We start from the raw sequence: 16,739 nt of genomic DNA, 5'->3' as shown, positions 1-16,739 counted from the left end.
GTTATCCTTCCCTTGATCCACAACTCTTAATTAGTAATATTTAATAAATAATCATTCCACTTAAAATTGTTTTCCTGGCTTTGACCCCAATTGGGATGAAGCCAAGTATCTTGTTTCCTGTTATAAATGCTGTTTAGGATTATTGACTTCGAAACAAATTCCGCCTGGTACTGATTCTAGGTGCAATTCAGGCGCTAGTATCTGTAGCGTGGGCACTGCGATAGTCTGCTTAAAAATTTGGACACGTCTTAATTGTTGTTTCCCCAAATCTCTCCCTTTCTGTTGATCTTTTATCATTGTGATGTCCTTTGCAGACAGAGAGGGATGTAAGTGTGCGACAAAGAGCGGTGGACCTCCTGTATGCCATGTGTGACCGAAGCAACGCCCAGCAAATTGTAGCTGAAATGCTGAATTACCTGGAAACGGCTGATTATTCTATTAGAGAAGAAATTGTAAGTAATAATAATAATAATAATTAATAATAATAATAAATCTGAGCTGTCTTCACAGTTGAGTGCTGCTATAAATTTAGAGCTGCAAGATGACATCAACTTTTGCAAAGCTAAACATAGCATCTGACAATTTCAGTGTGACTACTATGTACAAATGCTAATTCCAGTATCTGGTCACCTCTGTGCTGACTTCTAGAGGAGTAGCCATAATAAATTTATTTTAAGGTGCCACAGGTGACAATCTTTTGGTTGCTGTTTAAAGTAGATGGCAGAATTTCTTGCATTGGGTTTATTAAACTGTATATGATCAGTCTAATCACAGTAAAATGTGCTTTGCGTTTACTTCAGTTGATCCTAAAATATATTGTCTCTGGATCACCCCTTTACATTTGTTTAAGGTATTAATCTATATTGGATACGTTGTACTAAGGAGGGTATTTATAGTAACTAATTTGGATGAACTGAGAGATGTAGGAACAGTGCTATGTTTAGTTTTCCTTTATTTATTTTTTAATGGATAGGTGTTAAATGCTGTAGAAATTCATTGTTTGAATGAAGTTGCTTCATAAGTTGGTGTTGTGTATGTTTGCTCAGGTGCTGAAGGTTGCGATTTTAGCTGAGAAATATGCAGTGGACTACACTTGGTATGTGGACACCATCTTGAATTTGATTCGAATCGCTGGAGACTATGTCAGTGAAGAGGTGTGGTACAGAGTCATCCAGATTGTAATTAACAGAGATGATGTGCAAGGGTATGCAGCAAAGACAGTCTTTGAGGTAAGACATAATTATTGTTTGGAAGCCTTTTTCTTCCAGCATCTCACTGTAAACTAGTAATGAAAGCCAAGTGGTAAGGAATAATTCTGGTCCAGGTGGATGTTTGACTTCTTTCATCATTCCTCTTTGCTGGTATTTTCTGCTTATGCTCTTTTCTTACTTGCTTCTGACACTTCTGCGGCTCTGTAACTTTGCCTTGTCCCTTCCCTTAATTTCATTTTTAGCAATAGACCCACAGGGTATGACTTTTTCATTGTGCTAATGGTGTATTACTTACATGGAGAAATCCTTGTCTCAATGAAAATAAACATGAAGGTAGACTAAAGTTTGAATTGGGAAATGTTTTTGAGGCACTGTGAGGGGGGAGAGAATTGTTCCATGTGAAAATTTGTGTAAACTTCACTCCTTAGTGGATGAGGCAGCGGTTGCCTAGAATGAGGAAGAATGAATGATGGATGATGATGCCAAGGGGCCAATAAACTTTGATAAACTGTCTTGTGAATGCCACAGATAATTACACAATTATTACTGCCTGCACTTCCCTGCATTTTATTTCTGTTAACTGCTCTCTTTCTCTTTATTCTTCTTTTCTCTCTCTCATATATGCCTCTCAGGATAACACTTAATGCATCTGATGAAGGGGTCTGCAGCCCACAAAAGCCTATATGCCATAATAATTTTGCTAGTTTTTTAAAGGTGGCACAAGACTCTTCGTTATTTGTAATGCTGGTGCTTTCTCTACATTGCCCAAAGATGCTTACATTGAAATAGTTTTATTAAAAATGAAATTTAGAAAGACTGGAATATTCCAGTTCTGAATCTAAGAAATTATCATTGGCTAGCGATGCAAATAACTTTTCTATAAACACCTCATTAGTTTGAAGTAGCACTTGGCCAAAGTGTTGTAGTTATAACTGTTAGGGTGGATGGTTAATAACTGGTGCTGTCTTCCTACTGAGTTGAAGTGACCTTTGCACTTGGGTGACTGCTGTCACTTAGGCATGCTGTATCCAGGTTGGCTAATAATCCTTTTAGGCTCTGGGTACCTGGCCCTCTTTCCCTGTTATGAGCCACTGCTGTCAAGAGTGCATTATCATATGCACCCCAGTGCCACCACCCCTCTCAAAGGCCAGGTTGGCACTTTCTTTCTTCTTGTCAAGATTAACTAGCTGTCTTGCACGAGTTGTGTACTTGGAACTGATCCTCGCTCTGCAGGCTTCTGATAAGACCCCTCTGTTTTGAGCAGCTTTCTGCACAAATTGCACTACTCCCTGACACAATGAGATAAACCTGCCTTTCTGCTAAGAGCTAATCTTCCATCTGTTCCTCTAATCTGTTGTGTTGTGATAGCACAAGCAAAAAATGTTTTGAGCGTGAAAAAGTTATTTGCCATTCTTATTTCTCTTAAGTTAGCCTTATAGTGGTGGCTTTGGAGGAGAGAAGAACTTGGCCATGCCAGGAAAATAATAATAATAATAATAATAATAATAATAATAATAATAATAATAATAATACTGCAGCATTATATCCTGCTTTTCTGTGATTTGGTTGTTTCAAAAGTTTCTCTGAGAGCTTTGACTGACCAGTACCTAACAAACACTTTTAAAGGATTTATGTATTATGCTAACTTTCGGAACCTTTTTTAAAAAATGGGATCTTTTCTCTTCCCACCTCCCCTTGCAAATATCTCCTTTTGGGTCTGTTTCTTTTATTTCTCTCTCTTAAAATATATTACTATTTTTAATTAAAGCTGTTAACTCCTTTTGTGATTTCTGGTCAAAAAGTAGGATATACATCTAAGAACGACAACTTTTCCAATACATTGGGCAGGAGTAAAAAGGAGGGCAACTAGTAAACAGATTTTCCTTATTCCATTGTGTTTGTACTGCTTGTACAGATGCAGGAAGCTAGCAGTCCATACCACAGAATGGAACAGAACGTTCCTCCTAGAGCGGCAGAAGTTACTTTCATGTTTAAAGTGTTGTTGCAGAGTGCAGGGGAGAGGGAGGACTGTAAACTCTTCTCTCCAGTTCAATCATATCTTCCCCACATACAGCACAATATCCTCCAAATAATGCCAGCCGTTTAGTATCGGTTTGGAAGAGACCAGTAGGTTATTGGATTCAGACTCATAATAATAATAATAATAATAATAATAATAATAATAATAATAATAATTTATTATTTATACCCCGCCCATCTGGCTGGGTTTCCCCAGCCACTCTGGGCGGCTTCCAAAAGAATATTAAAATACTATGATACATCAAACATTAAAAGCTTCCCTAAACAGGGCTGCCTTCAGATGTCTTCTAAAAGTCTGGTAGTTGTTGTTCTCTTTGACATCTGGTGGGAGGGCGTTCCACAAGGAGGGTGCCACTACTGAGACTCATAACTTCTTGCCACCCTGCTCTCCATGTGTGAGTCCAGTTTGCCCCTTCACCTGTGCTATATGCACAAAGCTGGACCAATACTCAAATGAAAACCAAGCTGCATGCCAAGGGATCCCAGACCTTCAGTCACTAGCCAATCCTAGATTATAAGGAAACTCCTTCCAACCCAGTGGAGATCAGGCAGGCCTCATGACTCTCAGCTGGTAATCTTGCTCTAATCAATATCATGTTTCTAGTTGTGACACTCACTGATGCCCTGGAGAAAAGGGAGAAACCCTATGTAGACACTACTGTGAGGCAACCAAATAATTTTTTTAAAAAAATCCTGAATCTTCATCAGCGCTAATGTTTTAGGTGCTTGCATTTACTGTGTCTAGCAACTTTATGATGGGCTTCAAATGTCTTCAACAGGCGCTTCAAGCACCGGCCTGCCATGAGAACTTGGTAAAAGTAGGTGGCTACATCTTGGGAGAATTTGGAAATCTGATTGCTGGGGATCCAAGATCTAGGTAAAAACACTCTCTTGAACCTGGGGGTGGCAACAAGGAATTAATAACTGTGGCATAATAACTATGCAGCCAATTTTAAAACGGTCTATCTACAATAATAATTTGTGATCTTTCTGTCATCTATGCCAGCATATACTCACTTGCCCATTATGTCTCCAGAGCTTTTGGCTCTGCCCCTCCTATGTTCCTCTCCTCCCAGGGTGGAGTGGGGGGCCCTTGAGTCAGGAGTCGCTGATACCCCGTTTTTGTCTGACATGGCCCATGGAGAATTTATTAGGATAGCACTCAATTGTGCAGAAGGACATGCGGCTGTGAGGAGAGAATGCCATCCTTTTTGTTTAAAGTAACAATTCTGTAAACTAGTGGAGGAATGGGATTCTGAGATCATGGCAAGAGAAATTTCATTACTTAAGTACAGTGGTACCTTGGTTCTCGAATTTAATGCGTTCTGGGAATCTGTTCGACTCTCGAAACGTTCAAAAACCAAGGCACGGCTTCTGATTGGCTGCAAATCATTGTCAACTCGCAGTTTTAATGGTGACTTGGTTCTTGTTCCTTTTTCCTCTCTTTTCCTCCCCTCCACCCCAGCCCTTTGATCCAGTTCAACCTACTGCACTCAAAGTTCCACCTATGCAGTGTTCCAACCAGAGCACTGCTTCTGTCTACGTACATAAAATTTGTGAATTTATTTCCTGAGATAAAAACAACTATTCAGGATGTGCTGCGCAGTGATAGCCAACTGAAAAATGCTGATGTTGAGCTGCAGCAAAGAGCTGTTGAGTACTTGAGACTCAGTACAATTGCAAGTACTGACATCTTGGTATGTATTCACATGGATGTGAAGTTAATTCTTGGCAGCTGTGTCCAGAAATATTGCCCCCCCCTTTTTTTACACCAGCCATAATTGTGATTGGTGGTTTGTTTTTTTTGGTGGGGTGAAGGGCGTTGTTAATTGATTGTAGCAAATGGGATAATGTAACATACACCATGTGGGGGTTATACTTTAATACAGAGGTTGGGAAACGTGGTCCTCCATGTTGGACTCCTACCAGCCCAGCCAACATGGCCAGTGATCAAGATTGATGGGAATTATAGACTAGTGACAACAGGAGGGTTAGAGATTCTCCATTCCTCCCTTAAGAAATCACAGTGTTTTTCCTACCTCTTCCAAGTACACATGCTCTGGTCTCTTATGGCTTGTTTTCCCTATAAGGCAACGGTGCTGGAAGAAATGCCCCCATTTCCAGAGAGGGAGTCCTCCATTCTGGCTAAGCTCAAGAAGAAAAAGGGCCCCAACACAGTTACTGACTTGGAAGAGACAAAGAAAGAGAGGAACTCTGATGTGAATGGGAGCACAGAAGCTACTCTTGTAAATGCCAGCACTGTGGTAGGTTGGTTTCAGCAGTGTAACATACCAGTTCTTGAAGCCAGGTTGATTATAAGGGAAATGGAATGTCTGCATATAACACTAGTGGAGAGGTCTCCTTCCAGACCTTAACTATACTGGTACCCTGGCAACAAGGAAAGGCCAATTTGGATACACTTCAAAATCCAAATTAATTTGCTTTATGAATGGCTAGGATAGATATTTTCTCAGTCGTTTTTCTATACATTTTGGTCATGCCATGCCACTGGGCCAGTTTCTTGTATTGAGATCTAAACCCCAGAACAACTTGGGTCAGGGTTACCTTGCGACTGTCTGGGCCCGTATATCTTAGCTCAATCACTGAGATCATCCGAAAGATCACAGTTAGTTGTGCCTTGTGTTTCGGAAGCCCTATGGGCTTTAACTAGAAGTCAGGCAGGCTTCCAATCCCAAGCTGTGGAATATTCTTCCAGCAGAAATACAACAGGTAGCCTCACTGCTAACCTCCAGGTGTCTCTTGAAGACTTCTTTGTGTCGACAGGCCTGTTCCGTGGTTTAAGCTTTTCAGATGAGTGGGCCATTTTTATCATCATTTTGTATTGTTTTTAAATGGTATTATATATATATATTTATAAACCTTGTTGTACACTACCCTGAGATTATATATAAGAGGGTCTATAAATATTTTTATAAATATCAATATTATACGTACACAGACAGGTGGGTCTTATTCCCAGTCTAACAATGTGTCCATGTTGATTTAATGGAGTGACACTGGGCTATTCTTGATGAGGTGGCTTTCAGTCATGGGTACTCCTGTTAATCTCTCTGGGACTAAAAATCAAAATGTAAGAAGCCTGTGAGTGTACTCCTGAGAGGAAAAGTATACTGAGAATCCAGGAGTGGGTTGCAAGAGACACAGCAACATGCCAGGCTTCCTCTTCTTACGACTTTTCCTCCTCAGCAAGTTCCTTTCCCCTTTAGATCTTATACCTGTGATAACTGCTTGTCTGCTCACGTTTTCATTCCGTGTTACTGTTCAAATTGATTTGCTGTCTCCTTTTCTGATAACGTTAAATGCTTTGTGGGTCAAGGAACGGGATGTTATTGCAAAATCAAATTAATGTGATGAACGACACAGTTTTCTTAATGAAAGAACTTCACGTTGGCTGGGGAAAGTGAGCTGGGGCCTTGGCCCCGTTTGTATCTTATCAGCAGACATGCTTTAATCACAGAACTTTCCTGTTGTCTCTTACAGTCTACTCCATCTCCTTCAGCAGACCTTTTAGGACTTGGCACAGCCCCCACGACAAACTCTGTTCCAGCCCCAGCATCTAGTGGCAGTTTGTTGGTAGATGTGTTTTCGGACACCTCTGCGGCTCCCGCATCTCTAGCTCCAGGTTCTGAAGATAACTTTGCAAGGTACATAATAAACCTAAGCATCATAGGAGTGGTGGGAAGCAATTGTTCGCCCTTTCTCTTTCCCAGCTACTACCAGGTTCCCTTCTTGCATGTTTCACTGAGAGAGCAACAAAGATTGGCAAGTCATCTTAACTCATGTATGACACTATTCGCCTTGCTAGGATTGGCCACACTTTTTTATTTTGGGGGAAGACATCTTATTCATCACATAGTAGTCTGGGCACTGGATGTCACTTTCCTGTAAATCTTAAATATCTCTTCCATATAACTGGAAAGCATTTTTCTCTCTGTGGCTGAATTCTCTTGATTGTAGAATTGGATAGGGCTGCAAACAAATAAAATTTCATGGAGGGCCAGACCTGGCCCACCAGCCACAAGTTGATCACCCTTCCTTTAGGGTAAGTGCATGCATGGCAATGAGAAAAATCATAATGGTATTAATTAAATATCTGATTAATAGTAATAAATAATAATAAAAGGATGAATACAATCAAAATATTTTGATGTGGGGACAGCAGTATTTTGCTCTAGTTTGGTAGTTTCTCCTGTTGCATGTGTGAACCCCCCCCCCCCTTTTAAAAACACACCAAACTAATGACATTCCTTCTCTGTCCGTTAAATCAAGTACTGGTAGCTTTATGAAACATCACTGGTCAGGTCTCTTGATTCAACAAGTGCCCACTTGCAGTTTTGCACTTGCCAGCACCTTCACATAAAGTTCTTAGTGCAATCCTACAGTGTTGCAGCCTGAGTTTGGGAGTTGTCTTTATTTATTTTAAACATTTAAACCGTTGTCTTAAAAGGCAGTGTAGAAAAACTTGAAAATGCTTGAAGACAAATGTCAAGCTCTATCCATAACTCAGAAGAGTGCTGCAAAGTTGCAACGTAGTGGACAACCTTGAGCAAAGCCATTTCAAGAACTGGAGTATTTGATAAGAGTACATAAATACCATCAAGGGGGGAAATTCTCTCAAATTGTTACTTTAGTTTCTTTGTGCTCAATAATTCAGGATTGTGTGTGCAAGCAAATTTTAGATTTAGTCTATCTATAGATCGGAATCCCAACATTGCTTGAATGGACTTCCACTTCTGCATCAGGACTTAACCTTCCCATTCACATGACTAGCATAGCCCTGTTCCGCTTGTGCCCAAACACTGTTGGTTACAACCCACTGAGTCTTTCTTATAAGCTATTGAAAATGCTGCTCTTATGCTGCAGCCCTGTACCCACTTACCTGGGAGTAACAGCCATTAATAATAATAATAATTTTATTATTTATGCCCCGCCCATCTGGCTGGGCTTCCCCAGCTACTCTGAGCAGCTCACAGCATATATCATAACATACTAAAACATCAGGCATTAAAAACTTCCCTAAACACGTCTGCCTTCAGATGTCTTCTAAAAGTCGGATAGTTGTTTATTTCCTTGACATCTGATGGGAGGGCGTTGACAGGGTGGGCGCCACTTCCAATAAGGCCCTCTGCCTGGTTCCCTGTAACATCACTTCTCGCAGTGAGGGAACCAGCAGAAGGCCCTTGGAGCTGGACCTCAGTGTCTGGGCTGAACGATGGGACTTCTTTTTCACTAAGTAGGTCTAAGATAGTGCTGTTAATGGAGTTGGGAGGAGGGATTTTTCCTCTTTTCTAAGTTTTCCTTTCCTTACTAACTAACCTCTTCCTTTCTGTGTGCTGCCTCTTCTCTTCTCTTCTCTTCTTTTCTCTTCTCTTTTCGTCTCTTTCTGCTGCTTCACTTTAGTCCTGACCTATCTTCAAATGAGCAGGTGGTTTCTGAGGAACCAGCTGATGCTGTGCATGATGCTGATGAGCTTTTTCACACGTAAGCAATACTAAATCCTTGCAGGACTGGGCAACTAGTACAACTTTTTACTTTTTTTTTTAAAGCACATCATTTCAAATGATTTTACTTGTTGCTGCTTGTTCTGGCCTGAGTATGATCTGCCTTGGAGCAGGCGTGATCAAAATGTGCATGTGAATTGTCATAGGGAAAACAATCTTTTTATCTTCATATCCAGTTTTTTTAATGTAATCCAGGAAGGTAACTGAAAAGTAGCAAGCTTTTTTTTAGAGTGTAAGAAAGGCAATAGAATTGCTTGTAATGGAAGCTGGCATCAATTGCTTTGATCTCGGTAATTATAGATCAAATGTTTTCAAAGTTTACATGTTGCCTAATTGCAAAAGCTGTGGGCTGGTTCTACTTGATATTGTAGTCAAGTGGTGAACATGCAGGTATGAGGGAGTCCTCACACAACTATCTCTTTAAATACAATGCAGCATTGTCATTTCACACATCCTGCATCTGGAGGCTGAGTGACACACACACACACACACACACACACACACACACACACACGTATTTGTGAATCGGCCCTATGATACTCTCTGGCAGTCAACATGCAGCATATTCTGGGATAGAGCTCTGCAGTGTTGATGAGTATTCAAAGGAATCAAATATCGAGGCTTTGGCTCTTACAGTGTGCTAGAATGTCTAGTCTTTCCTTCAGGAAAAATAGTGAAGTAAGAACCAAGACTGTGCCTGGGTCCTAAACTCTTACTAAACTAAAGTAACACAAATGCTGTTATTTGTTGTGCATTTTGTAAAGCAGTTTGCAAGGTCTGCACACTCATAGCATTCCCGTGAGCTAGGCTGTCGATCCTATTTTACAGAAGAAATACTGAGGCTGCATGTTTTGTCACTTAGTAGATCTCCAGACCATAGCTCGTTTGTACTGTTTCTCCCACTGGTCTAACCCACATAATTTACCTAATACCTAATACAATCCTTTGCCTTGGGCAACCACAATTTGGCAACCACCATAATCTAAAGCTCTTCATAATGCATTGCTGTCTGTCTTCTGATTCATTGCATTGGTAAGTAATTGATGTTTGAAGCCTGAGCTAATTAGTCTTAGCTGGGAGAGAAAACACCATGCCTACCCCAACTTGGCAATAGTTAATACTTAGAATGGCACCAAGCAAGTGATATGCCATTTTAATGTTTCTAAGATGCCCTAGGGGATATTGTCATGTCTTTCAAACTTCAGTCTTTTGCTCCTACCAGTTGCCCAGTCCTCAGAGCATGGATGTTGTGGCTCCTTAACCCTTCCCCCCAATGTTTCTGTGATTGGGGCAGCTTGGAATAGTTGAGGAATAAAGCAAATTTTGCAAGGACTATTTGACTTACAGCTTACTTCTTGATTTTGATTCTATCTTGGTTCTTGCTTCTTCTTGACTTCTAATATTCCTGGGTGCACAGATGTCTGTCTGCATCCTTTCTATCTAAAGCAGTTGGTAACAACATGTGATTTATCTAAAACACAATTCCTATATTGTGCCTGCTTCTCTCTTTCTAGGTTTGTTTGCAAAAATAATGGAGTCTTATTTGAGAATCAGTTGCTACAGATTGGTTTGAAATCTGAATTTCGGCAGAACTTGGGTAAGAACAACACAGGTTATGATAAACTGCATTCTACAGTATTACCTTAGGTCCTATTTTTGTAAGAAGTGTCATGTTTGGGCCCCTAATGAAATATTGCTGGGCCTTTGTAAGAATGTAAGAAAAGCCCTGCATATTATAATTAATTCCTTTTCAAGCTTAAGTAGGCTTGGGTGGTGGTTTAAATAAAACACTCATAAGTGTTGCCTTGTTTCTTTGCAGGTCGGATGTTCATATTTTATGGGAACAAGACTTCAACACAATTTTTGAATTTTACTCCAGCGCTAATCTGTTCAGATGAACTTCAGGCTAATATCCTTTTGTCACCTGATATCTCTAACAAGAGAAATGTTGTTCTTAAGCGCAGGAATCAGACTGTATGCTGCAGGGACTGCAGTTTAGTAGGAAGAATTGGAGAACATTGGGCAGAAGTGTTCATTGCATTTCTTGGGGGACCACAATATAGGGAAAGGTGATTTAAGGATAATCATGTCAGGAAGGTAGACTGGTTCTGTGTTTGACCTAGAAAAGAAAATCCCTTCTCTTTAGAATGGTACCTTGGGTTACAAACACTTCGGGCTACAGACTCCGCTAACCCTGTAGTAGTACCTCGGGTTAACAACTTTACCTCAGGATGAGAACAGAAATCGTGTGGCGGCAGTGGGAGGCCCCATTAGTAAAAGTGGTAGCTCAGGTTAACGGTTTCAGGTTAAGAACAGACCTCCGGAACGAATTAAGTTCGTAACCAGAGGTACCACTGTACTAGGCATTATGCAGGCAGAGTTCCTTGGTTTTAAATTATTTGTTTAAATGACAATGTTTATGGAGCCTGTGGCTGCCCCTCTAGTGTCAAGGGATCCCCCAAAATGTTCTGTCTCTCAAATGTTGTCACGTTACTCTTGAAGATAGCTGTCATGCAAACCTGACTTTTTTTTAGATTCTAAAATACCTGTATGTTATGATTATTATTATGAATGCAATTTAATATGCATTTTGGGAAAAATATTAAATAGCTGCTGCAGGGGATCGTGAGCACCATGGGGAGTTCAGGAGATAGAGATAATGTTTTCTATCCGCTGCTGTGATTCTGGCAAAATGCACCCTGCAAACTGTTGTTTGTGTCAGGAGGCTTCCCTCTTGATGCAAAGAGCAGGGTATGTGAGTAGGTGCATGCCTGATTTTTCAATTTGAAGAAGAGGTTAAAGAGAGACACCAAAGCTGCTTTCAAATATCTGAAGGGGTGTTGCACCAAAGATGGAGCAGGCTCGCTTTCTGCTGTTCTGGAGAGCCAGTCTAGAACCAATGATTGGAAATGGCAGGGAAGCAGATTTTGGCTAAACCATTTAAAGAGAAACTTCCTAATGCCAAGAACTATATATTCAACAGTGCAGAAGGCTTCCCTGGGAGGTGATGGGATCTCCTCCTCTGGAGCTGTTTAAACAATGGCTTAATGGTCATCTGTCTGGGTCCTGAGATGCTGTGGTTGCATCCTGGAAGGAGCAGGGGGTTGGGCTTAGATGACTCCCAAGTCCCTTTCTACTCCACGAACCTATGAAAATGCACCCCTGCCACCCCCTGCAGTCCTGGTGCTGCTCAGGCTCCCTTGCGGCTGTTATTTATTTGCACCCCCCCCCCATGCACTTAAATCATATTCTTGTAATCAATGTCTCATGTTTTAGTTTGGGTATTTGTGACTTTATGGCAGCACTTTCCCAATATTAAGTTAGCCAAGTAGCCTGTTTCCTTAACCTGCCACGCCTGAATTTGCAGACGAAACCAGTTGATCCCACTGTGGAGGGAGGTGCTCAGGTGCAGCAGATAGTAAACATTGAGTGCATATCGGACTTCATGGAAGCACCAGCCCTAAATATTCAGTTCAGGTACAACTCTTAATTTGGGTCTATATGTGTTGGGTTTAAGTAAGGACTGCTTTCTAAACAAATGAAACCGAACGATTAGGGCAGGGAACCACATTTTGGGGTGGAGTTTTAATTCAACAGACACCTGTGTCTATATGCTTTGAATACTTTAAAAAAAAAAAACCTGTGGCAACTGTTTCCTAATGCTCAAGGGTCCTCAAAGATTTAAATTGTTGCTGTTTGCATGTTTCAGATATGGAGGAACGTTGCAAAACATTTCTGTGAAGCTTCCCATCACACTGAACAAATTTTTCCAGCCTACAGAAATGGCCGCTCAAGACTTCTTCCAGAGGTGGAAGCAGCTAAGCAGGTAAGATGGTTCAGATCCTGCACAGCCATTAATGGCACATGCTGTGTTGCTTTAGTCTGGTGGTGCCTACCCATTAACTTGAGCCCTTCCAGTGGTGTATGAAGGTGTAAATTATTTCATCAGTCAAGCTGATGTAGAAGAACATTGACCTCCTTTGTACTAACGTCTCTGCAGGATTGTACTGGGGAAGGACAAGTCCTGCATTTTTCCACAGCTAGCTGTGCATAATACATTTCTTTTATTTAATTTTTTTTAACCCTACTGTTCTTCATAAATAAATCCAAAGCAACTTATAAAATTACTAAACATTAATAAAAGCATTTCCAGAATCCCTAAAAAAATAGTATATAGATCAAGATGAGTTTTTAAATCAGAGAGAGAGAGAGAGAGAAACATTAAATGAAATCAAAAGTTCAGCAAAGTAACATGCCTGAAGCTTATAAGGATGAGAGTTCCATGATCTGGGTGCTGCAGTAGAAAAGTATCCCAACCGTGCTCCAGAAAATGTTGGAACATATAGCAGGACCTCCAGTGTTGAATTCAGCAGGTGATCAGGATCATATGGGAAGAGGCAGACCTTCAGATATCCTGTTCCCAAACAGTTTAGGGCTGAGGTGGTGGGTGGGGGTTGTGGTCCTCTAGATGTTGTTGGACTCCCAGTTTCCTTTGGTCCACCCAGAATGGCCAGTAGTCAGGAATGACAGGAGTCTACAACATCTGGAGGGCCACAGCTTCCTCATCAATGGTTTAGGGCTTTATAGGCAAGAACCAGCAGCCTGAATTGTGCTTGGAAAAACACTGGGAGCCGCTGCAACAAAACTGGAGTGAGGTGATCGGTAAAGTAGACTCCAGAAACCATTTTGCACCAGTTTAAATTTCCAAAAGGGTTTCAGAGGACACTGTATGCAGAGCGTGTTCCAGTTATCCAGTTTGGGTGTCACCAGGGCATATGTGTCAATTACCAGATCTGCTGAATGTTCCTGTCAGTAATTGATAATGATCCATATCTTTCCCTCTTCCCAATCCCCTAGGGTAATTTTGCAGTGTTTTAAAAACTGGTCCTGCTTGATAAGTTTACATGTAAATTTAACATTTTAGTTGATTTTTAAAAAGTGGTCAGCCTACCTGAATTGTGGGTGGGTTGTTGGGTGGAAGGAGGGAGGGAGGCAAAACAGACTGCTGAATCAATATTTGGTTCATTGGCTGAATGAAGTCCTTTTTGTGAAGGCAGGAGGAAGCTGATGTAACCCTGCAGCGAAAAACTGCTTCAAGCCTCAATTTTTATAGGTTCAGTTTTAACCACCCCTAATTTGCTGGTTCTATATGAAATGCTGCCTAACTCTCTCATGTTTGTACTGTAAAACCAAAGCAAATGTTAACTACTTTAACCTTGGTGTTACTTTGCAGCCCTCAACAGGAAGTGCAGAACATCTTTAAAGCAAACCATCCAATGGATACCGAAATTACAAAGGCAAAGGTGGGTAGCAGGTGGCTGTTATCCTCCTCCTCCTCCCTCCTCCTCCTCCTCCTTCTTCTTCGGCTATCACTCATAGCCGAGTAAGATTACTCACCATCACAAGGTGATGATCCCACGATTGAGATCGTTATCACCATTGCTACTTGGGCATTTATAACCTGCACACTTCATTGCTGTTGCTCCCAGGGTGCTTTGCCAGAAAATAAAAATCATCTGCAATAAAATAAAATGTGTCAAGGAATGTTAAAACAAAAATGTAAATGCATGTAAAAACACACACACTGCAGTAGAATCAAACCCAGTTTAAATTGTATTTTTTAAAGTTCTGGGCAAATAAGAATAAAAAAGCTCTTTTCCTAGCCCCTCCAAAGGACATGAGCTTTAACTTCGGGATATCATTCCATGGACAACTGTGAGCCTTTTCTCTGAGTATCTACATACAAGCCCACTTACACACACAACTGATAGGTAGCCGTGTTGGTCTGCCATAGTCAAAATAAAAAAATTCCTTCCTGTAGCACCTTAAAGACCAACTAAGTTAGTTCTTGGTATAAGCTTTCGTGTGCATGCACACTTCTTCAGTGCATGCACACTTCTTCTTCTTATCTGAAGAAGTGTGCATGCACACGAAAGCTTATACCAAGAACTAACTTAGTTGGTCTTTAAGGTGCTACAGGAAGGAATTTTTTTATTTGCACACAACTGAGGTATGGATATTTGCAGTGGAGATGCCTATGTGCAGTTGGGGTGCTAAGTTCTGGGGAAGGTTCTGCACATAGAGACCTGCACATAATAAATAGGCTTTCTTCCTGCAGGTATCTATGCCTAATGTGAGAAAATCATGTGGTAGGGGGAAGTACATGAAATGTAAACTGCCAAATGTTACCAGTTCCTTTCAGAGCACAAAGGCTTGTTTGTGCCTAGACCAGGCTTCCTCAACCTTGGCCCTCCAGATGTTTTGAGACTACAATTCCCATCATCCCTGACCACTGGTCCTGCTAGCTAGGGATCATGGGAGTTGTAGGCTGAAAAAACATCTGGAGGGCTGAGGTTGAGGAAGCCTGGTCTAGACTTTGTAGGGTGGTTCTTCCAGATGTCTGTCTATTGTCTGCTTTTTGTAGGTAGAAGCTTCATGAGCTGTAGCCAGCAATCAAAGCAGCTGAGTTATTGAAACTTAAATAACCCATTCTGAAAGCATGCAAGGATTCTAATACAAGGCATTTTGGGGAAAATCTAGTGCAAGAACCACTGTTCCACAGATATGCTCCCACTAAAATTGGAGACATTCCTGCAAGAATACATCTGTGGAGCCCCAGTTCAGAGTCTGGTTGTGAGGGGCTGCATGGAGGTTGTTGACCACCATTTGACCTGCTGTGTGTTCAGCCTGTTGACCAAGCCCATCTTTTGTAAGGCCCCTTTCCTTCCTTTCTCACCACCTGCTCTTTCTTTTTCATGGTCTCTGGTTCAAATCCCCTTTTTGGCTTTCCTTTGGCAGATTATTGGCTTTGGTACAGCTTTACTGGAAGAAGTAGATCCCAATCCTGCTAACTTTGTCGGAGCCGGCATAATCCACACAAAATCATTCCAGATTGGATGTTTGATGCGTCTTGAACCCAACCTGCAGGCACAGGTAATGGCTTCTTGTTTACTTGCTGAATGTTTTGAAAGTGTGGAAGAGCAAAATGGAAGAGATTTTTTAAAATATACCACATAGTTTTACTATGCCCACTTCTGTGACTCTAGCATGCATCAGCCAATATTATGTCTGAGGTTGTTTTCTAGGAACAATCAGCTAAGACAGAGTAAAATATTTTGTGGCTGTTCTATGGTTCCAGCAGCTGTGCAATTATTCTGCTTCCTCAGTTAACATAAGACATAATGCATTCTTTTGGGACCCTGCTTTGGAAACAATACCTGCCAGACAAGTGGTAAAAACTGCTTTGCTGTGACTAATTTGCCTGTGTGCAGTGCCACATGCAAGTCTACGCCTCTGCTGAACTAGACTGGAACATTCTAGAACATGGGTAGGCAAACTAAGGCCTGGGGGCCAGATCCAGCCCAATCACCTTCTCAATCCGGCCTGTGGATGGTCCGGGAATCAGTGTGTTCTTACATGAGTAGAATGTGTCCTTTTATTTAAAATGCATCCCTGGGTTATTTGTGGGGCCTGCCTGGTGTTTTTACATGAGTAGAATGTTATTTAAAATGCATCTCTGGGTTATTTGTGGGGCATAGGAATTCGTTCATCCCCCCCCTCCGTATAGTCTGGCCCCCCACAAGGTCTGAGGGACAGTGGACTGGCCCCCTGCTGAAAAAGTTTGCTGACCCCTGCTCTAGAGCTCTAAAAGTAAAGGGCCTTAGAGCACATGCCTTATAGGCAGAAGATGCCTGGTTCAGTTGCTGGCATCTCCAGGTAGTGGAACACTTGTCAGAAATCCTGGTGAGTGGTTGCTAGTCAGTGTAGGCGGTACTGAGCTAGTTAGACCAATGATCTGTTTATGAGGCAGCTTCCCATGTCACCATGTTTCTCAGGTTCACTTGCCTTAAGGGGTAGGATGAGCACCCTTCTGCCAGCTTCTCTCAGTAGCAGCATCTAGTGGGACGTTCTCTGTATGCTCATACATCTTTAGCACTTTCTTCTTGCCTTTACGTAGGGAGCTTAT

At 41.4% G+C, this 16,739-nt stretch overlaps 1 protein-coding gene and 1 long non-coding RNA gene across 7 annotated transcripts in view; one reads left to right on the top strand and one right to left on the bottom strand.

The window, feature by feature from the left end:
* The window catches only part of AP2A2 (adaptor related protein complex 2 subunit alpha 2), a 58,345-nt gene that overhangs the window by 38,162 nt on the left and 3,444 nt on the right, over positions 1-16,739 (top strand). The window contains exons 10-22 of one of the 5 annotated variants that reach the window (XM_081202771.1): positions 315-452; positions 1,047-1,229; positions 4,031-4,128; positions 4,717-4,948; positions 5,342-5,515; positions 6,753-6,916; positions 8,673-8,753; positions 10,288-10,370; positions 10,593-10,682; positions 12,106-12,250; positions 12,483-12,599; positions 14,007-14,076; positions 15,572-15,706. In XM_081202771.1, the coding sequence (XP_081058897.1) occupies positions 315-452; positions 1,047-1,229; positions 4,031-4,128; positions 4,717-4,948; positions 5,342-5,515; positions 6,753-6,916; positions 8,673-8,753; positions 10,288-10,370; positions 10,593-10,682; positions 12,106-12,250; positions 12,483-12,599; positions 14,007-14,076; positions 15,572-15,706 (1,710 nt within the window). Of the gene's footprint in view, positions 1-314; positions 453-1,046; positions 1,230-4,030; positions 4,129-4,716; positions 4,949-5,341; positions 5,516-6,752; positions 6,917-8,672; positions 8,754-10,287; positions 10,371-10,592; positions 10,993-12,097; positions 12,251-12,482; positions 12,600-14,006; positions 14,077-15,571; positions 15,707-16,739 lie in introns of those variants that run through there. The other 4 variants (XM_081202770.1, XM_081202772.1, XM_081202773.1 and 1 more) reach the window with 4 other exon arrangements.
* On the bottom strand, positions 7,075-15,634 carry LOC308592216. 2 transcript variants are annotated; one of them, XR_014010444.1, is made up of 3 exons: positions 15,510-15,634; positions 14,171-14,289; positions 7,075-7,241 (listed from the first exon to the last, which is right to left on the bottom strand). It is a non-coding gene; the product is annotated as an uncharacterized lncRNA (long non-coding RNA). The 2 variants fall into 2 exon arrangements; XR_014010445.1 differs by lacking the exon at positions 7,075-7,241 and adding an exon at positions 12,618-13,848.

This window comes from Podarcis bocagei, assembly GCF_964188305.1.
Source record: "Podarcis bocagei genome assembly, chromosome: 1".
Taxonomy (NCBI): Eukaryota; Metazoa; Chordata; class Lepidosauria; order Squamata; family Lacertidae; genus Podarcis; species Podarcis bocagei.
The sequence above is the reverse complement of the archived record's forward strand: the minus strand, read 5'-3'. Positions and strand labels throughout refer to the sequence as shown.